This window comes from Xiphophorus maculatus, chromosome 1, assembly GCF_002775205.1.
Source record: "Xiphophorus maculatus strain JP 163 A chromosome 1, X_maculatus-5.0-male, whole genome shotgun sequence".
NCBI classification, from domain to species: Eukaryota; Metazoa; Chordata; class Actinopteri; order Cyprinodontiformes; family Poeciliidae; genus Xiphophorus; species Xiphophorus maculatus.
This window is the reverse complement of record NC_036443.1, coordinates 21,090,132-21,112,102: the sequence shown is the minus strand read 5'-3', so window position 1 is coordinate 21,112,102 and position 21,971 is coordinate 21,090,132. Positions and strand designations below refer to the sequence as shown.

Here is a 21,971-nt window from a genome sequence, read left to right as displayed (position 1 = left end):
CAGCACTGCTGCACTGGGCAGCACGTCTCAAGGGCTTTGGGTGTGTTAAAATCACCAGCATGAAGGTCTATACTCAGACATGTCAGTAATTTCACAAGAGTAGCCAAAGGCATGCGTGCCATTCCTAAACTTAAAATTCCTCACATTTCCCAAACTTTATAATTTAAGAACTAGAACTGCAGGGAAAATTCTGATTCGACTTATAAAAGATCATTTCAGCCTGTGAGAGTAACTAGGTAAGAGATCAATCTCTTCAATTTCACCCAAAATTGAAGAGATTGATGATGATGTAAACATCTCTATGACTGTAATAGTAAAACACGTATTATTACTCACTGGTTTCTTTCCCACTATGAGTTTCTCCACCTTCTGCACCTGTGACACATGGTCTTCATTAGTCTTAAGCTCTCGCTTGCGAATCCTCTCATAGATGCCGACCAAAGTCTCTCTGGGTATGTCCTCCCCATCATCCACACCTGGAGAAGACAAAAGACTTGATTTACTGAACCAAGCACATTAAAAATGATTTATATTATGCATTTGTTATATTTTGGAGTCAAAGTTTGGGAGACTATCTTAACATTCTTCCAGAAATAAAGCGTCCAGAGAAAAAAAAAAAAACACCCCTCTATATCTAGCCATTTTGTGGTAAACTATGCAGAATGATTTAAAATAAATTTATTTAAAATAAACTTAAATACTGAAAATGAATCCAGCCTTTATTTTTGATTTCATGTATTAAGTCTGGGGAAAATCCTACTTTAAGCAATAATCATTAATGGTACCACATCAGCAAAGAAAGTTGTTTTTAATTTACACTTAACACTTGAGAGTTCATCCCAGATTTTGGGACTTCTTATTAGTAATTGATGACTTTGAGTTTTCCTGGAGTACAAATACGCTGTGACAGCAAGACTGGTTGAGGACATTTATTTACTGTGTCACTGTGCAAAGTCAAAATAAGAAGAAGGAAGATAAAAATTGGCACATGGTTATGATCTACACTAAACAGTTACATCTTAGGATCATCAAGTGTCCAGTCTAATGCAAACCAGTTGCCGGGTAGGTAAAACTGGAAAAACCCTTTATTTCCTACAGTTATAAACGCAAAAATGTACTATAAGATTTTAACTGGAATGAAAGCTTGTAAAAGGCCTGTTGCATATTTTACCAAGAAACGAAGACAGCCTAGAATCTATAGGCATATTTTAACAGGCCAGTTATAACGGCCATTTTCTAAAACCAGAGGAAGCCACGCTAAAGACGAGAATTACAAGGCAATAGTAAGAACCACATGTACCAGCACACACATATAGGTTTAATGTTTGACTTTCTCTTAACTCTGACTCTACTCAGTGTTTTCATCATAGACAGATATTGCAAGAACTGCAGTTATTGCTGCAGGACAGCAGTGACTCAGGTATTGCAACAGTAGATGCATATCTACATCTGTAGAGCAACCTGGTGGAGCAACTCTCTTTCTGAGCTGATCTACAATTTGCTAATGTCTGCATTCAATGAGGGGAGAGGCAACCGGACTTTATCTTCCTGGACTGCTTTTTAAAAGCACAATATAATTTTTTTTTTTAATCCAGATGACTTGCTGTGTCAGCGTATTTTACGTTTCATTTAAGAACAGGACAGGAAAACCAAACCTTGTACCCTAATTACATGGAACATATTTTTTTATACATCAATAAACATTGTTTTACTTTGCTACCTCTTAAATTCTTGATGAAGTCTTCCAGTTTCATTTTCCTCTCTGGCTTGACGTTTGGGCTGTACATGTCAGTGTTGAGAAGAATGATGGCGAAGGCCAGGATGAAGATGGTGTCAGGGTTCCTAAACTGTCGCACCACCGTGGGGTTACAGATGCAGTACCGCTGGCTGAACACGTGAAAGCACATCAGTTTACAACAAAGAACACATAGAGTACAGATCCCTTTCATTGTGAGGAAATACTTTCAAGGCTGTTCAAGGAAAGCAGAAGTAATGATGAAAAAGGTCCTCTTTGTCTACAAAACAACTACTGATGATTTGTTTTATATTTTTACGAGTGAAGTTGTAGCTCGTAGTCTGACCTGAACGCTTCAATGAGCCGCTCCACCTTCTGAGCTTCCCCTTGGACACGGATGTGGTTTTGAAACTTCCTAAGGGCCTCATCCAGCTCCATGCTCTGGAAGTCCATTTCATCTACCACACAGCTGGTACACGAGGAGAGACGATGGATTTCCAAAAGTAAAGTTAATAAACACAGAATGTGACTGTTTTCACAAAATAGATTTTAACAGAATTTAAGAGTATTTAATCAAATTTACACACTAAATATTGCACGCTAAAGTCATAAAACCTACAAATTCTTAACAGTAATAGTAATAATTAAAGCTACAATGGGTCTTTATTTTAAAACACTGACACAAAAAGACCCTTTTGAGACAGAACCCTACAGTCACATGGCTGTAAACAAAGTGGAGTTTTGCTACAGAGTTTATTTATAGTGAGTAGGATGATCTGGAAAGTCCTACAGGGATCATTCATTAAAAAGAGTGTTTGTTTTTTATATGAAGCACTTGTCCAAGGAGTTGGTTACAATTAGACTCATATATTTAAAGAAAGGACCAACATAAAGCAGAGGGATAAAGATCCCTCTTCATCAAAGTTCATGCTTCAGCTACTTCAAACAGATTTAGCAGAAAGTTAACATCCAGACCAACAACAGTAGCTCCATTGTAGTGTAGCATAAAACTGAGATATATAACAGAAATTTGTAATGCAGAGAAAAGTGAAACGTTGACAACCACTGATTGGCTCTCAAATATAAAATTTCTGGTGACACCAGAGAGTTGGAGAAAAAAGAACAAGTCAGAGTGACATCTGGTCAAATCTGTAGTAGAAATTGCAGAGTGTGCCAGATGTTTTGTTAATTACAGTTTTTCTCACAGTCAACCATTTGCCATGAAATACTGGCAGACTGGGATTGCCACAGAACGCTTTTAAATCTCTGGGTGCATTGTTGGTATGCTAGGTCTCCAAGACACTGCTTTCAGATAACATGTCTTCCTTCTCACTGAATAAATAGCACAGGGGAAATTTAACACCATGACCCGTGGCTACTTTTGGCTCCGTTCTTGACATTCAGACATGAAAATCAATGCAAATATCACAAGCTGCAAACCTGAGATGCAATTTGTTTCATTTTAAATAAATAAATGTTAACATTTTTGGAAAGTTCACTTGTTAGCTTAAAAGAATGACCACTATAATAACATACATTTGAATAAAAGTTTCCTGTTATTTAAATTAGGGGGAGAATTAAATAGAAAGAGAAGGAAACAAATCCGACTTACTCCAGGACATCTCTGTTGAACTGTTTTTGTCGATTACCCAAAAATTCTCCAATCATCTGCCTGCTGAGCCCCTTCCTTTGAAGTAGGAAGTGGGCAACACCAACCGGCGTGTCAGGAATGAACCCCCGCTCGGTCAAGTACTGGATGCCCTTCTCGGGTTTCCTGAAATTTCAACATGCAGCATTATGTTAGAATTTTAATCACAATTTTAATACTTAATGCAAGAACTGGAGAGAATGATCTGTTACTGCTTGAGTTCTCTGAAAATTCCTATTGAAGACATCGTCAGGCAAGCTAGTTGATAATTTTCAGTCAAGCGTTTGATCTTTGAGATGGGCAAAATGATACATTTAATTTTAATTGCTCCTTGAGTTCTCATTATCATTTGGATAATGGAGAAACATTCACAAGGTTTTAAAACTAAAAATAATCTGTTATAAAACCTCTAATCAGCAATATGTCTGTAATTTAATAGTCAGCTAGGTTTAGCTTCTAACAACGAACTGTAACACTCTGCAAAACAAAACTAAATCTCTATTACACAACGAACACAAATCGACATTTTGTTTTCAAAAAGAGGCTTTAAGACTGACTTTGTACTTGATATAGACACAACTGGATGCAATTAATAGAGCAAGAGAGAGCACAGCTTCTCCAATGGCTTTGCAATCACTCAGTCTATTTTCTTGGTACTAACAAGAAAAGTCAAGCAGCTGCTCCATCACAGCTGAGTACGTACTTGTTGAAAAGATTGAGGCCGATGCGGTAGTGTCTCTTGCGGATCACATCATTGCTGAAGATTGGCGAGTCCCAGCTGTTTCGAGTCTCTTTGTGGTAGGTCTGCTTACTTAGAGTCTGCTCTCGGAGGCTGTCCCTCGATGAGGACTCGGAGCTGCAGTTTATAGTGTCGTTTGAGTTCGATGTGCTATTGATGCTGTCGTTGTCCCCATCTGAGAAGTCTGATTCAGACTTGCTTTGCCGGTTTGCTGAGCCATTGATTGCCAGATGGCTTTCTAGCTGCCGGTGGCGATGGCGCAGAGGCGCGTCATCGTCGCGGGAGGGCGCTCGTGGCGGGGGTCCGTGGGATATGTGTTTGGGGCTCGCCTGGGAGGATGTCACGATGTGGCCGTGAGGTTCGTATACAGGCGGTCGTTTGACAGAGCCGCGGTCAGAGCGATCACTGAGCTCAGCTGAACTGTCACTTGGAGGTTCTATAGTCAGAAGAGGAAGGTGATCCACTCTAAGACGCTGTTCTTGGCACTCTAGAGAAGGAGTGCTGCGGCAGCTAGTGTCTGTGTCACGACCCTCATCTTTAGAGTCAACAGGCCAGTACTCCTGGGAGGAGTTTACTGACTGCAGCCTTAAGTCTGATTCTGTACTGGACGGCTGGTCTCCTGACCTCAGAGCAGCAGGATGGGACATGTCATCCTCATCGATGAACAAAGTAACGTCACTATATGATGCAACAGTTTCATCTCGCACCCGACCAGCTGGCCTACGGTGGGACTTCATCTGATAGGGCACTTCTCCCTGCACTTTGGAGCAGCCCATAGTCTCAGGGTCAGGCCCCTCGTCCCCCTGAAGACTACGACAGTTCAGCGCATCATCTATGGACTCTGCCAGAGACTTAACCTGCCTGGAGAAGGCATCCTCCAGCTCTGTGATGGCATCGGTCAGGTCAGCCTGCGGTGGCGGATGTGACGTCATGTTTGCCTGTTGGTGGACTTCCACGTCCCCACGTTCAGACTGCACCATGGACAGTGGGGTGCCGTCCTCCGTCATGGACACTTGCCTCCCTTCAAAGTATGAGCTGTGCACTTTCTCAGGGCCCTCAAATGAAAGCTGCATCCTCATGTTAGAAAGAACGATGCGTCTGGACATACGGTTCTCTGACATAGAGCTCCTGAGACGTTCAAAGTTCTTGTTCATCTGATACTGCCTGAAGGCTGTCTGAATGGTGCGAGCTGCATGCCGAGTTATGAACCTTCCACCATATTTACGCTCCAGCATTTCCACCTAAACAAAGGAAGGAGAAAATTAACTGTAAACTTGTACCACCACCAGAGTACTACAGTAGTTGAGCGCACAGGTTTGAATTTATTGTGGCTGTCCTCTGATCACAATGTTTGGAAATTGAAATAAAGGACTAATGTCTACCAATATAGTCACCTCAGATGTTAATTATTAATATTAATTAGAATTAAATACCCCACAGAAAATAGTAAACCACACACATTTTTTGGGTATGAAACAGCCTCTGACAGAGTTCTGTTTCGATATTTAACCATTGTTATCAGAAATGGTATAGAGGATCTTTTAAACTGGTTGGTTTTTCTGGAGGGGATCTGACTTTTAAGCTGTAAATTTTCAGTAAGGTACAAAGCTTTACGAAGCCCCAACACTAAAGATGTTGGGGCTTTAAACCAGAAGTTTTATTTTTCCATTCCATTTTGATGTTCCTTCCTTCTATTGGAACATTCATTTCCAAACAAATGACAACTATCTTAACAAACTTTCACTCTGCCAATGAACTGGAAACTGTGAGAACACTAATGTAACCGTATGTAGTAAATTAAGAGTGGGTGACAACCAAAAAATACACCTGTGCTCCAAAATGATCTCATGGTGAAGAGTTCACACACAAGCAGCTTATAGAAGCTGTCAAGCATGGTGGTGGCACCATTTTGTTGATGAGCTAGTTTGGTACCAGATGTACTGGTGTAATTTAAATGGTGGATGGAATAAAGAAAAAGGAGACTGCGCCCCCTGAACTCAAAACACTTAACAAAACTGGTTTTCTGATAAATCTCAAAATTCTAGATTTTTTACAACTACAAAAAACTTAAACTTGGCAAGTAGAAACCTGTCCAGATAACTTTTAGGAATACCTGTTTATCCTGAAGGTCAGCAGAGAGCTCATAGCTCTCAGAGAGAGAACGAGACCGCTTGATGGCCTCCTCCTCGGCCTGCTTGCGGAGGATGGATTGCGAGTGCTGGAGTTTGGGTCGACGGGGCCTCTGCGGCCCGGGTTGGACCCCGTGGCTGTAAAGCGGGCCGTCAAATCGATCGGGGCTGATGGCTGACCCGTGAGTTACGGGACCCTGGCCATAGTTGGCTCTGCCGTCCAAGGAAGGACCGCTCTCACTGGGCCGTCCATCTCCTTCCACACTGAAATCAGAGCAAAGGGATAGAGAGCGATTTTAAAAAGAGTGACAGAGATACTTTAAAGTTTGGGTCTGAATATATCGAGATTTTATTTTGACAGTAGAAAGCAGGTTGACACTAGGGATTTAGAAGCTTTTTCAAATGAGGTACTGAAACCAGCAGATGTATTTTTATAAGATAGACAAGAGAAAATGCTTTTTCTAACATCTTTTCTGTCTGAAGTCTAATGAAATGAGGTACTTTCATTAAGTTCAAAAAAGTTAGAAAACATTGCTTACAATAACCTTTGAAATGTTTAATTCAGAAAACACCAGTGCCACGTAAACAGGTTCAAACAGTCAGACATCTATTATTTTTCACAAACTCCTTTCTTTACTTACACACTCTTGTGCTCTGAAACCCTACGAGGCGATGGCTTACTGCGAAAAGATCGTCTGTTCTCAAAAAAATGCCAACTCTTCCTCCATATCTTGTCCACCATTCTTTCAGTCAAGTTAAGTCCAGAGTACACAGGCTCCTCCAGGAAACCAAAGTTTATGCAAAGTTAAGGGCCAATCAGTGACCAGTGGGGAATTACATCATGTGTGCAGGCGTGACGACACACTGTTCCACTTCATGCTACAAAGTCCAGTTTAGAGCAGAAGCACAGAGCAAATACAGCTTTCAGTAAATCCTTAAGCGACTTGAGGTGTCGCTGAACGAGTTGCCGATCTGCTCAATCAGTCACACCATACCAACATTCCTTCTCTGCCACGGTATGGTGTGCCCACGGTTCACTCACAGGCAAATGTGTTTGAACTGTGACTTGACACACCCAAATAGTGTACACAATCCACTTCCTTCATTAGAGGGGCCTGAAATCAACATTCAGCAATGGCAGCAGCCTATCAAACAAGAGGAATCTGCACTGAGTGAAAAAAGGGGAACTAAATGACTTCAGATACCAGACACATGCAGTTTTGCAGTTCAACATAGTACAGATTAATTTATTTGAAATGCATGCCAGTGAAATGACAACAACTAACAGCACTATTGAATCTTTCTGAAATTTTAAACAAAAATAAATCTGATTCGATGCACCTTTAGCTGACCCAAATTTTCCTTGCTTCTTTGTGGAAGTGTATTTCTAACACAAACAATATGTTTTTTTTCTCTGTAGTTATGCTGCTTTTACTGCCAAATTGAAAAGCTTGGCTACATTTTTGTGAGAGTGTAGGGCAGATTGATTAGTTTTAGAGATAAATGCAAATCATTTGGAGAATTTTTGTGATCTTGCTTCAGCAAAGTATTTAAATGTTAAAGCTCAAACAAGCTGACAGGAAGCGGTTGCTAAGTTACCAGCACATATCATACTGTAAGTGTGCACATGGGATTGAATGGATTTTCCACTTTTACCTGTAAAAAACTAAAACCTAAAGGAAAGTCATTTTTTAATATTATTTTGGTATTTATATCCTTGTTTTCCCATCTGTCTTAGACAAAAATTCTTGTTGTGTGACATTAAACTTTGAATTTTGACCCACGGAATTTGAATGGGCATCTGATGACATCATCACATTGGATTAACAGTCAGCGACAACTTTGGGAATGTTTACATTTTTAAGGGGAAATCATAAGATGAACAAAAGAACAATGTGGCTAGCAAAAATACTGCAAATGCAAGTAATCCGATACATTATAACTAATAACTAATTGAAAGTAACTGTTAACAGTTTCTTCTCAGGGCAATATGTAGACAATGTTTAATTGAGATTAAGAATACAGTAGCAGGGGAAAAAAAGAGCCACGCTTTTATACTGCTGCCGCAACACCAGAGCGACCACAAGTCACTGAAAATCCAACCTCATTGCATAATCACCACTGGGACAAATCTCTCCAGCCATCTGTCATGGCACTCCAAAGCTGCTATTCTGTGAGTTAAAAGTGACACCCTGCCTTCTGTCGCAGAGCCAAAATACGGCTGAGAGGTATCTCTGATTTTCTACAGCAGTCAATAGAGGTTTTATTAGACATGTGGTTAAATGAAGGTTAGAAATGCTCTAATGCTTTTTTTATTTTGCAAGCAACAACGACCACCATTTGGTGGACAGTTTGCCTCTCAGATGCTCAGTATAAATTAGAAGTTGAGGACAGATTTCACATGAATCTATGAGAACCAGAGATGGGGCTTTGACTTTTAGACTTAAGATTTTAGACTCAAGTCACACTTAAGTCACAAAATTAGACTTTCAAACTTGACTTACACTCTAAAGACTTGTTGTTTAGGACACAAGTTTCATAAACAAGTTAATCTCATGTTATCCTGGGTGAAAATAAGAGTGAACCATTTGAGCAAATGATCGTTTTCCCCACTTAATTGCCATACTGAATACTAATTGTCATGGTAATATTCTGAAAACAGATAAATATGTTAAATCTAAATTAGGCTTAAGGATGATAATTTGAATTCTTAACCTACAGCACTTCTTTTTTTAGGCACACAAGACAGAAGCCATCTGACTGTGAAAATTAATTTCAGTAATTAGATACATTAAGCTTCCCTTGGACAAAATGACTTATGAACATCTGAAATATCTTTTCTTTATGCCCCAGGTCATCACTGCAAACTTCAATTTACTTTATTACCATCTGTAAGATTGTTCAGCAAATGCTAACAAGACTCTCTGCTAAACTAAGACAGGTAAACTGTACCTCTGCAAAATTATTAAACCTCATGTTTTGGCATAATTTCAGTAACATGACAAAGTTTTGAATTTAAGCCCTTAACTGTCATCCTCAAAACACTTATAACTAAGTCAATAGGTCCATGAGGACTGTTACGGCCCCTGGCCTGTTGAGGCTGTGCAGGCTCCTTTTTTGTTATGCAGGTTCAGCTGTGAGGGCACACCTTCCGGATTGGCTGCCTGGAGGCTGCAGGAGAGCAGCCACCCCATTGGACCAGCAGAGATTTGCAAGCCAATCAGATGTTGATGAGCCTCACCTGCTCCCTATAAAAGGCACCTGAAATCATTCCTCCAGGGGTGGGGGAAGTGGTTGTGTAAAGCTGCCCCCCCCCCCCCACCCCCCCACCTTTGGTGCTTGTAACTGCTTTGGGCACTGTTTTGTTCCTGCTTGTTCTGTTAAGCAGTTTGTGTCTGCTCTAGATTGTTTTGATACAAGCTAGAAGCTCATGTTTGGGAGGTTTAGTGCTCCCTTTGGTCCTTTCTTTTGGGTTGTTTTGAGTTTACTTTAGACTGACTTGTTTGAACATTTTGTAATGTAATTTGCACTTAACAATTCTTGAATTTGTTAGTCATTTTCTTTTGTTTTAATTGGGTTAAATTGCATTGTGTTTTGGTTTGGTTTTGTGACACCATTTTATTTGGTAATAAATCATTTTACATTCCACTTTTTCTCTGGACACATTTTTATGTTACCGCCCCTAGACCTTGGGGGCGCAGCAAGGACACTTGTGTCATCATGACAGTTATGGGGTCAATCTAAATCACAAAAAGACACAAACTGTGTGGATGAGTCACTGGGTGTGTTGTCTCACTCCATCGACACTAAGAACATTAACAGCACTGACTCAAAACTTTAACTACAAAGCTGGCTTTGCCTTGAGGCTCGTGGGCCAGAACCGTTTTTACTTAAGTGCCTTTCTTCTGCTTCTCATTTAACCATCCAAATATCCAGACCGGCATGGGATTGTGGGTACGTGGAGAAGTAAGAAAGTATGAGTAAGTGCGTCTGCGCTTTTTGCTCTGAGGTCACTGAATACTTGACTGAGTGAGGTCAGCTGCTCCTGATGGAGAAAACGGAGGGAGAAGGTGGAGAACAGAAAATAGAGGAGTTCATATTTTAAGCTGCAATGGACGTTGGAGAGAAAAAGGGAGAAGTTGAAAAAGCAAGGGCATCTATGAGAAGCAAACAGTAAATGTTATGATTTATATTAACATGATGTCATATATATAAAGCACACTGAAATAATAAAAAACGCTGTTTAGACATGAACGAGGAAGCAGTGATGTGATCTCCACATCATCTCCTGATTATGACTGTATTGCCCTTGAAATATGATAGCAAAGTTGTCAAACAGCAACTGTCCCAGCTTTAGGGTATCTAACCAGCTGAAGCCCCTCTTGCTTATGATGTAGGGAAGCACAGCAACACGGCTGGCAGTGATTTTCAGATTAAACGATTTGGAGGAGTGGGATCAGGAGCCGTGAGGGGGGACTGGACAATAACCCTTGTCCCCTCTAAACATCCTGAGTGAGCAGACCTAGGCCCTTGCCCAGGCCTCAACCCATTTCATTAGTAGGACCTGGGGGAAAACATTCCTACATCCTGGAAAAGAGTAGTCACATCAACAGGAGTTCTGGGAAAAGAAGAAAGCTAATGAGGTGCAGGCAGAGTGAGCTACAGCTTGGAACTAATTTAGTCCCCAAACAAAGTCACAAAAAGTCAGCTCTTGGAAACATTTAGGAAATGTCTGCACAACAGTAGCCCATACCTTTGCAAGCCTTCCTGTAATAAAGACACAGATATTAATATGAGATCTGATTCCGTTTCCCCCCTAAAGACAGAGATGTTAATTTATAAAATGGATGTTAAATGTTTTTAATTTTAACCAAACAACTCAACGTGGATTTTTTTTTCAGAAAATGGAAAGAAAAGTGGCTCAGAAAAACGCAATGTATGCTCAGAGGAAATGTTGCAAACAAGCATATTACACTCATACTAACCACAAAACACAAATGCAAATCATTCTACCAAGAAGCTGACTAAATAGTTAAATGACCAGTTAACTTGGCTTATTTCACTTATTTGCTTTCAAAACATACTGTTATTATTGAAACAACTTTCTTAATACATCAAGTCTAACAAAAGAGAGCTTTAAGAAGATATAAATGAAAAGCAATGGTCAGGAGAGTGTAATCGGTTTTTCATATTCAGTAAAGGCATTATAACTAAGAATTTGCATCATATTTGGTTTATACATGCATCAACAAATAATATTTCCATTATTTTCAACAATGACAATAATAAATGTTAGACATACAGTTGATACATAAATATTTTCATTCCTTCTTTTCTGTTGGATTACAACCTACCATATCTATTAGAGGAACCTGCACCATATTTTTTCTTTTATGTACAGGAATCATCAGGAAAGAAAACTGTCAAAATCTACATGAACAGATCAGATCTTAACGGGGAAAAAACAAAAATTCATTGGAGGTTTACTTGATCTGAAATTAACAAATGTACGACAAATAAGTGAGATGTAGTATTGAGGAAATGTTCAAGGGAGAAAACTTCAGACATTCACTCAGAATAATTATAAACGTAACACTTGTTTTTGCCCTCATTTTGCATGTGCTGAACTGAAAGATTTAAGACTTTTTCTATGCAGAAAAATCTACGTTGACATTGTCTGGATCTGGGTTAGTGAGCATTTCTCCCTGGCTGAGATAATTCATCCACCTCACAGGTGTGTCATATCGATATGCTGATTAGACAGCATGGCTATTGCACAGGTGTGTGTTTTCAATAAAAGGCCTCTCTAAAATGTGCGGTCTAATCACTCAGAGACTGTTGAGAGCACAGCTTTGTTCAAATTTACACATCAGCATAGTTATCTAAAAGGGTGGAGTATTCAAACTTTTAAAAACACAATACTTTGAGGAACATTTTTCTAGAGTTTATTTTATTTTCTATTTAATTGTAAATAAAGTATGTGTTTGTAAAAAACAAATAGCTGGCTGACGGTGGTTCAACAGCGGCTGACTGTCCTATGCTGTGAGCGTTTCTTGACAGTTTGAGTAATGTTTTTTTTATGGTTTTTGAACTCTGCTGCATACCATACAACTATGACGACATAGGTCTTTGGAAACCCACATCTTTCTTGTGCTGCTAAATGAAGCAATAAGACTGGTCATCAATATTCTGTGCATTTTCACCAGCTCATATTCTTCCATTGCTTCGGTGAGTGGTGCTTTAGATTGTACCTTCTATTTTCTTTTCCTTGTTGAACAGTAATAAAAAAAGGGTTTGTCCTCTTCTGAATGAGAGAGGTGATGGCCAGTAGCTTACTATATTTCATCTGCTTGAGCGCCGTTATCAGCTATGAAGAAACAAACCTCATCTCTGCACCACTAATGTACATCCATAAGTACAGCCCCCTTTAACCCTGCATTTTAAAGATGCCAGTTTTTATGTGTGCATATAAACACAAGCAGTTAGGTGACCCTTCCAATAAAAATCAAGCAGCACCTCCACGTTACACTGCTTATCCCACATGCAGTGATGTGCTCGAAGCAGCACCAAAGCAGATGTTTTCACCCTTTTCAAAGTGACTCAGAAAGCTCATAAATACAGATGCACCCAGCAGATCTCACAGCACGCAGATGGAGAAGTGAGGAGACTTTTCAGGTAGAAGCTCAAGAGACGTCATGGTAGCATATGAATCAAGTCCAGCGTTTAAAAGGTGAAGCTCCTAATAAACACAGAGGCAACCCGACTGTCTCAGCTCCAATAAGTGGCCTAATGAATTATCCTGCAGCTGCTATAAAACACACACAGAGGAACAAGTTAAGAATTTTACAGTTTGACCTGGCTGTGTACTGGAATGAGCACTGGCCAGCTGACTGACAGTACTGCTCCTGAGAGTGTTCTGCAGACTGTAAATAGTCAACTGGAGTCTCATTATTACTCGTGATTGATAACTACTGTCAGCTCTGTACTTCATTTTGAGGGATTTTACAGTATTTCGATAGATCAAAAATGGCTTTTTGGTAGCTATTTGTACAGGAAAGCAGTAACTGAATCTCTTAAGGGACACAACTGGCTCTGTCTTTAGGCAAAAAAGGCCATAGATTGTAAAAAAAGAAAAAGCAAAGGGAGGTGTATTAGTCATCTAAATGTCACTCATTGTTTTGTGAATGGAGCCTCGAGTTCAGCTCAAGGCTATATGAAACTGGGTGTTCCAAAAATTAAAAGAGTAATGAAATAAATCTATGGGTTAATATATTCTGGCTGCAGTAACAACTTTGGCACAAATTCAAAACAAGCTAAGCTTTTCTTTGATGAATTTATCTTTCACAAGTGTGAAAGATAAATTAAAATCTGTTATTTGTGTTCTTGTATGTATTTTCAATAAATGTATTTTAATTCTAGAAAGATTATAGCATTATTAGTGAAGATGCAATTTAAAAGTGGGTTAAAAAAAGGAACGCAGAAAGATTAAGGGGAAAAACACAAATATTGGTTGAGTAAAATACAGCAACATACCTTGTTTATTGTATTTTCTGTATACTTAGAATGGGATGCAATGATAAACAAAAAGCAGATGTTTTACATTTTAGTGTTGTGGGTCATATTTAGGAACGGTGACAAAAATTAAACCAGTCCAAAACTTGAGACAGAATTAATCACTTGTGAGAAAGTTTCAAAACATCCTGCGGCTATGTGCAGCCTGGAATTATTTGTCTACAGGTAACGTAACTTTAAATTTAGACACTTTCTTTTCAGTTATCTTGAATTGAAACTAAATAGTGTCCCATAGGCCATGCATCAAACAAAAAGTTGACAAACCCAAAAGGTTTGTCTTGTGCTACAAAAACATTTTTAATGGGACTTTGTCTCAAATAATTTGGTCTTAGCTTCATGTCAAAACAGAAATGGAGAAATTAATAGCTAATAAACAAATATTAAACAGTGGCTAACCCCCGATATTTTTAGCAATGTAAGGGTTAGGTGGCATCTTTGAGCCTTGGTTTGTATATTTAACATCCTTCATTAGATGTCACAAGACGTCAAAAAAGTGCATAAATTGTTACCCTTTCGGCTTCCCCCCTTACTTTCTATGATATCACTATTTCAGAATACAGTACATGTACTGTTTATATATTTTAGAATAATCATTTACCTGCTTCCACTCATGTTTATTTTCCACTTTTTTGCTGCATGTGAGCTAAGTTAGACACTTTTGATAATTTTTTGTCCTCAGAGATGCAAATATTATCTTTTTGGCAGATCTCATTTGGGATATAAAAAAAACAATTAGTATGCAGTTCAGCATTACTGAAAGTACAAGCACATAATATTTTAATTTTACAAAAAAAAAGAAACAAAACAGGATTGGCTTCTTTCCTATTTTAGAAGTTGATCAGTAGTCATTATTTGTTGATCAAATGACAGCATTACATATTCATGTAGTTCAGGTGCAGCACATAAAATTCATGCTGCCAACAGAAGTAAGTTATCTGTTTGTTGTCACCATTCATAGACTTCTGAAGAAATCAGAAATCAGTGCTAATCTCCTGTTATCCACCAGGCCTCATTCTGTGTGATCAAGGCAAGGATTTCTCCTCCTCCTTCCTCACAAGATCAAACAACAACAGAACGAGCTTTCATTTTAAATGAGAAGAATAAGGCTTATGCCTGAAACTATCCTCAGCACCTGTCCTTGAGCCTTTCTAGTTATGGAGCAGCTCAAAGTCAGTTGGTTGGGGGGCCACGACACACCACAGGAATGCAATGCAATCCAGCTCCCAGATGGATCCTGTACAGTAAGACTAAACACACACATACAGTGAGTCAGAGCAGGGATCTGATCTGTTTTCCATTGGAAGGGAGTCAAACCTAGAAAGGGGGACCAGTCTCTGAATAGATCTTAAAGATTTGCATTAAGCTAGTCATTCTCTGAAAACACAACACCAGCCTCTTTCATTTTCCTAAAAAGGATTAAAAAAAAACCCCTCCAGCTCACTCAAAGGCAAATAAATATACACAGACGAGCTGGAAAAAAAATTACATGCACATTTTCCACTTTTCTATTAGTCTTACCAGCCCTTTAGCTCCAGTTCCAGCAGCGACTGAGTCTTCTCTGAATTACACTGCAAACACCACATGCTGGCCGGCAATCACAAGACGATGTACTCCAAACATCAGTGGGTTCCCTCATGAATCCCCATACTGCCAACACTATTCCAACAGTAAATGCATCTCAGAACCATCTTTTGCGCCAGGCTGCAGCTGACTGCATTTCACCAACACTCTCATTTATTTTCCCGTCCTATAGATGGTAGACCTTTAAGTCAGACCTAAGTGGCAGTCTGCGATCACTGACAGACAAACCGAGCTCTCTCTTTTTGTCTTTCTTCCTCTACGTTCTCTGCGCGCCGGGCTGGTAGGAGTTTCCAGGGGGGTGGTGGCTTGGAAACATGGGGAGTGTGCGAGTGTCTGCCAGGTCCTGAGTAGTATTGGAAAGGGGGCGGGGTGCAGAGAAAGGGGGTGTGAAAGGACGGGGCTTTTAGCTGTGGAGGATTTGGAAGAAATATGCTGTTGGTGTCATACATCACGCAAGACATGTAATGCAAAAGATCGAGGCAGCAGGTGAAGCAGATAGATAAAAGGTTTGTTCGGGCATGTTATGAACACGTGAAATGGAGAAATAACAGCACAGAGAGCAGGGTGTGTGATGAAGGAAGGTGCTAAAGATGCAACGCAGGAGGGAGGGGGGAGTGTATATAAGCCTATATGTTTAAACCCTGAGCATATGGATGGAAAAGGTGTAGGCAAGAGGATGCATCCTCCATGGAGGGCGAAGAAAACAATGTATTACAGATTCACACAAAAAGAAAAAGGGGAACATACTGGGGAGATAAAAGCAAATAAGTGGATCTCTATTAATAGAGCCTTTCAGGTCTGAGACATGGAGAAGAAAAAGCGCCTGAAGAGATTTTATCTCTCTTAGCTGAAAAAAAGAATCTCTTTCACCTCCGTGACTTTATGTACAGTGCCTCAAAAGTATTCATACCCATTAAAAAATTAAGAGTGTAATAGTTTTTGGGATGCTTAACAAAAAGAAAATCTATGTGTGCATTTAAATACAACTTCATGAACCTATGGTATGAGCTAGACACACATTTTTTACCTTCTTTTGTAAAAAACAAAAAAAAGATATACATTTATATCTCAGGATAAACCAGATTGGCTAGGGATAATTAGAGACTTTTACTGAGCCATGGTTTTTAATCACAGGTATCATACTAAAAGGAAGTGTAATTCAAATAAATACTATACTTTTATATATATATTTTTGTTTGGACAAAGCTTTCAAAGTCATGGATCCTTTTCTTTCCACCCACAATTACAAATTAGTTTGCATTGGTCTTTTCCATAATGTCCCAATAACATTCATTGGAGTTTGGGGTTGTAGCGTGACATTTTGTACCTCTCCTAGCGGACTGCAGCAAATCTACAACACTGGCGTATGTACTCCCCATGCCTAACATGCATCAGACCGTTCTCTGACAGCCCCTTGTTGTTACACTTCACAGACCACAGATGAATCACTCCTCTGAGGCTAGGGGTGCAGGGGTAAACTTCCCCCCAGTCAAAAGTATTTTCTGAGGAATGACACGAGCACAGGAAACAGGGGAGAATGGCTCCCACATGCAGCCAGTTTACAGGGACACCAATCATCCAAACAGACACACACATACACCCAGAGGAAGATTCTTCTAATTACAGGCCTGAGCCCCTGAAATGATCACCTTCTGTCGCCTGTTTTCATCTTAGGCTGTAATGAAAGACGCAGAATTAAAGACATAGCCAAACAGGGTAAGTAAAAGATATTATAACAATCCACTATAAATGTCTGACCAAAGCAGGGGGATTATCTGCTGACATAGATCAGCAACTGACCAGCTGATCTATTTCAGTTTGAAACCTTGGCCCTGCACTCAGATGACTACAGCTGCTAATGCTTTGTGGAGATGCAGACACTTGGCTCGGCTTACATGCAACTACTCATCATAAAAAAAACAACAAAAAAAAAGCAAAACAAAACAGAGGTGACTCATTTAAACTTTTCTTTATTAAACTGGGACTCTGATTATTCCACACACAGAGGCACAAAGCGCCTTGTTTGGAAATGTCTGCGTTACATCAGATATTAGCCCCGGCGTCTGGCTTTGTTTTGGCAAAGCACCACAGGGAGCAGCTAACCAGAGTTTATTTGTCCTACTGAGAGAGAAAAATATGAAGCAATTTCTTGGTAAAATTACGATGCATTTGGCGTTTTACCCCCTGATTGTTTTAGCACGAGGCTCAGGGGCAACATTGTCTTCAGAATCAAAAAGACTTCTTCCTAAACTCATTCCCACTTGATGAGTTTATGTAAACTAAGAAATTAAAGTCTTCACAGGATTAGTTAGAATTATGTGGCTCTCTGAGCCTGCTGGCCTTCGTGTCTCACTTCCTCTTCTAAAGTTACGATGCCGTCTAGCCGTCCCATCTGCTGAAGGCCCACTCCATCTCCGGAGTCCTGACTGCACGCCGCTCTGCTCCAGCATGATGTCATTGAGAATTCCAAGCAGAGGCCCACTCACTGCTCATAAAATACCATTTCTTCAACTCAATACATATGGTCTTTCTGGATTTCAGCTCCTTTTTCAATCATCAACTCCTTTTGGTTTCAAACCCTGCCCTTCTTTTAATCTTCACAGTCATGGCACAGCGAAGAGAAGCTTAGGCTGGATACATTAGAGTTGGGCCGTTGCCAAGGAGGCATCCGCGAGTCAGATACAAGCAGCTGAAAACTGCTTTATCTGGTGAATTCCCACAGATGTGCTGCTTAAATACTGTCAGGGAACCAAGAAAAAAAGAAAAAAAACTTGGTCCTTTGCTTTTGCAAGAAGAATGAAAAAACACAGAGAAGGGGAAAATACAGCAAAGGAAACGGGAGGGGAAAGTGATAGCTTCCTGGAAAGTTGGTCACAAGATTTTGGCGCGATGTGTCTCGTCTACATGACATCATGTATCGTTTCTCCTCATCTTTTATTTTTTCCCTTTGCTAGATGTAGAGAAGTGAGGCCTGCGCCGAGAAATGGAAAAATAGAATGAAAACGCAACACTTCTCAGGTCTGGAAACAATTAGAGCAGGCTGATGTCATAGTTTGATACAACAGCATACTAAATGAGATGTAGTGGCCCGGTAGAGCTTTGTGAACACAGAGGACTTTGTGTAAGACAGGAGGGAAAGAAAAAAGAAAGAGTCCTGTAGATTCTCAGGAACAAAGAATGTCTGTGCATAACAAAGATCTGGCAGCAGATTTATAAATAGAGCTGATTTAGAAGTAATTAAAGGATATGTTGCCTCTGCTCATCACATCCTGGCAGCAAAGCTGGACCAGATGTGTTGGCAGGGGGATCCTATGGGAATCATCAAAGTACATAAGAGGCAAGTGATATCTGAAAGGCTTTTCTTCTTTTTTTTCCCATTTGTGCGTCTCTGCAGTAAGCAGTAGAAATGGTTTCCAACTCGAACAGAAATCATGTATCCAGATGCAGTGAAGCTGGAAGTTATCCTGTTTTAGCTTAGTATTAGCCGATTATTATTTCAAACTGCAGAAACAAATATTTCCCAATCCTGTCCTGACTTGGTCCATCTGTAAAATCTCTGGCTGACCCTGGTGTACATGATGTTTGTCCTTAATTGTCTCATGTATAGGAATAGATCATTGTGGTGTCGACTAACCATATTGGCATTATCTTGGGAAGCCTGAGTGAAGACAGAACTATTAGACACTCAAAAATATTTTTGTTAAGAAGTGAATGTTTACCACAGTTAAAGGTGATAATTCAAACGACACACAATCTTGTTGAATCTTAGCTGTTTTTCATTTACAGCATGGGCTTCTAGAGTATAACAAGCTGATATTAGTTGGTTAATTAGTTGTGTGGTTTTTATTCTCTGTATCTGACTGTCCTCACTTATCAACAACAGGAAAGATATAATTTCATCTTTGTTTGCAAACAACAGGTGGGGAAGGGGCTTGTGTCATTCTATGCTCCATAAGATACTCTGTCACTTTCTCTACCATTTCATTAAAAGGACTTCAAACAACAGGAGTGGGATGACATTGATCCAGTAAACCAGCTCCTCCCAAACTGGAGTAGGAGAAATTAAAGTAAGGCTAAGACACTTTTAAAATATATTTTAACATATTGACAATACAAACATGGGTGGGTGTTAATGTTGGCACTAAAATAATGCTGAACAGAAAAGATGTAGTGAACTGTAACAGATCTATAATAATTTTGTTTCTGTGGAAATAGCCCAAAATCTTTTTACTTCCTGTAGTACTGAGTCATACCGATGTCTTATTTATAAAAACATACATGTAATCCTTGCAACCGGTTCTAAAATAAAGAGTTCATGACCTGGTTAAATATATAATGTAATGTAAAAATGTCTAACACATTTGAAAAAAGATAAAAGCTTTTTCCTCCCAAATATAAAATTGGGATGCAGTGTATTTTAGGTTAACACTGTATGAAAGAATAATTGAGCATGCTGTGGTAAAGCTGTTCAAAGCTTTACAAAAACCAGAGTGGCAATCAGTCACAACTTTGGTTGGTGCATTTCTAGGAAATGTGTTGCTGTAAACACCATCATGTCTTCAACCACATAAAAAAGAGAGAAAAAAAAGTCTTGCTTCCTAATCCTTAGAATTGGTCCAAATAATCCTCTTTAATTCATACATTTGCAATAAAAAAATCTGCATAAGTTACTGGATCCTTGCTTTGCTAAAAAAAACCCAAAAAAACCCCACACAAGATAGAATTCTGAGTGGATTTATTTTGCACTTTCTTGGTGTGGCTGCATGTTTCCTTTCACATTCCAAGGTCATATCCAAGCCAGGTGCAGACTCTAAATTGCACTAAAATATGAATGCGGGCCACTAGTGACCAGCTCCTGGGCATTTCTCTGCAATGTTTAAAATGACTGAGTGGGCAGCAAAATTGCAAGAATTAAATAACACCCTTTCAGTGGAAACAGCAGACCTGTACTTTACAACTCAACCACATGTTTGCCTTTTCCTTCTGTGATTGCAGCTGGATGGGCTCAGCTTGAGAGCTGCATTTCTCCCCGATTTCTCTTTATTTCTCTAATTCTATTGATATTCTACAGCTCATGTGCTGCTTTCTGCTGGGATTATCAGAAGTGGGCCGTGTTTGTCGTGTTCAGCTGAAACCAACCCGTTACCATTTATCGCTTTTCTCTGAAGCTCTTCACAGTTGCCCCACCCCGACATAAAAAAAAAACATACTACAGCACAGTTCTCCCTCTGCTAAAAATAGATCCATGTGAGGTGACACGCTCTGCTAAACACAAAGCTGCAAAGAAGTAGACAAAGAATACACATTCACACAATGGAAAAGCCACTGAATGCCCTGCTAATTCCATCTTGTTTGCTCTTTTTTGACACACTGATGAGAGGTGCTTTTTTTCCCCCCAATGACCCACACTGTAAAATCTGAAAACAAAGCAGGACTCAGACAGTTTGTTTGGTGGTTGGTGTTCAGTGCAGCCAAGATTTCTAAATGCGACAAAGCCCACAGTGGGTATAAATACTCATGGTGGCCATAATGACTACAGCCAGGCAGCCTAAATGACAAAACAGAGGCCTTGCAGGATGGGATACAGTCCAGAGTGTGCACTTAGTGTCACAACGCCTCCCTCTGGTTATAGAGTACACAACATGCTCTCTTAAAGATGCACCGTAAACCTGATGGTGATGGGGGCACAGGGGGTCTCAGAGCAGCGATGTCATTCAGGATGACTGAGGTCAGATATTTTCTGTTCTGAATGCAAGTCGGGGAGGGGGAAAAGGGGGATTATTCAAAGGCACCGGGACGCAGCAGGCCGGCTTTTTCTGGTTGGGGAAAGTTTGCGTGTGAGGTGACAGAGGGGTTGGGTCATGGGGGCTGTGCAGTGATCTATTTGTGGCAGCAGCAGACTCACACCTGTCTCAAGCGACAGCCCTGTGGTTTACAGAGCAGGGCAGGTCAGGAAAATGAATCACCGCATTTGAGTCCTCTTCACTTCAAATCCTAAGCTTTGTGAGAATATTTCAACAAGAAAAAAATTACATAAACATGTAAAATGTAGTAAACAGGATTTTGTTATATGCTCATCTGTTGTCATCAATTTCATAAAATTTCCTGAATGATTTGGCTTCCTGCCTAATAACACCATGGTGACTAATAAAATCAATAAACAGACAACCAACCCTTTAAAAATCACATCTGGCTGCTGTCCTGATTCTAAGATTGATTTCTGGAGGCCATTCATAACTTTTTTCCCCTTCTGAAGCCCATTCAAAATGTATCCATCTTTAGTTAAAAACTAGAAATTTCACAGAACAAAGAGTGCTTTTCAAATATGATTCTAGAGTCAGGAAGTGAAATGGATGAACAAATTTTAGAGTTCAAACAAATAAACTTGATATTTCAATCCAATTTCCTTTTTATTTTCAGTTAAATCAGGGACACCAGGACTTTCTTTAAAACTGTAGCATTTAATATGAGGGGCTTAGAATCAAATCATCTTTCTGCTGCAATATACATCTTTGCACACAAATTGCCAGGTATTTTAGAAAGTACTTGTATGTTTTTAAATGTAAA

The 21,971-nt window shown here is 39.7% G+C and overlaps 1 protein-coding gene across 6 annotated transcripts in view; it reads right to left on the bottom strand.

The window, feature by feature from the left end:
* LOC102236454 (IQ motif and SEC7 domain-containing protein 1) overlaps positions 1–21,971 on the bottom strand; it is a 126,449-nt gene that overhangs the window by 12,349 nt on the left and 92,129 nt on the right. For 4 of the 6 annotated variants that reach the window (XM_023345779.1, XM_023345536.1, XM_023345827.1 and 1 more), the window contains 6 exons: positions 6,236–6,515; positions 4,087–5,363; positions 3,348–3,509; positions 2,082–2,204; positions 1,721–1,887; positions 337–476 (listed from right to left, as the gene is read on the bottom strand). In XM_023345779.1, coding sequence (XP_023201547.1) covers positions 337–476; positions 1,721–1,887; positions 2,082–2,204; positions 3,348–3,509; positions 4,087–5,363; positions 6,236–6,515 — 2,149 coding nt within the window. Of the gene's footprint in view, positions 1–336; positions 477–1,720; positions 1,888–2,081; positions 2,205–3,347; positions 3,510–4,086; positions 5,364–6,235; positions 6,516–6,892; positions 7,238–15,341; positions 15,664–21,971 lie in introns of those variants that run through there. The other 2 variants (XM_023345733.1, XM_023345598.1) reach the window with 2 other exon arrangements.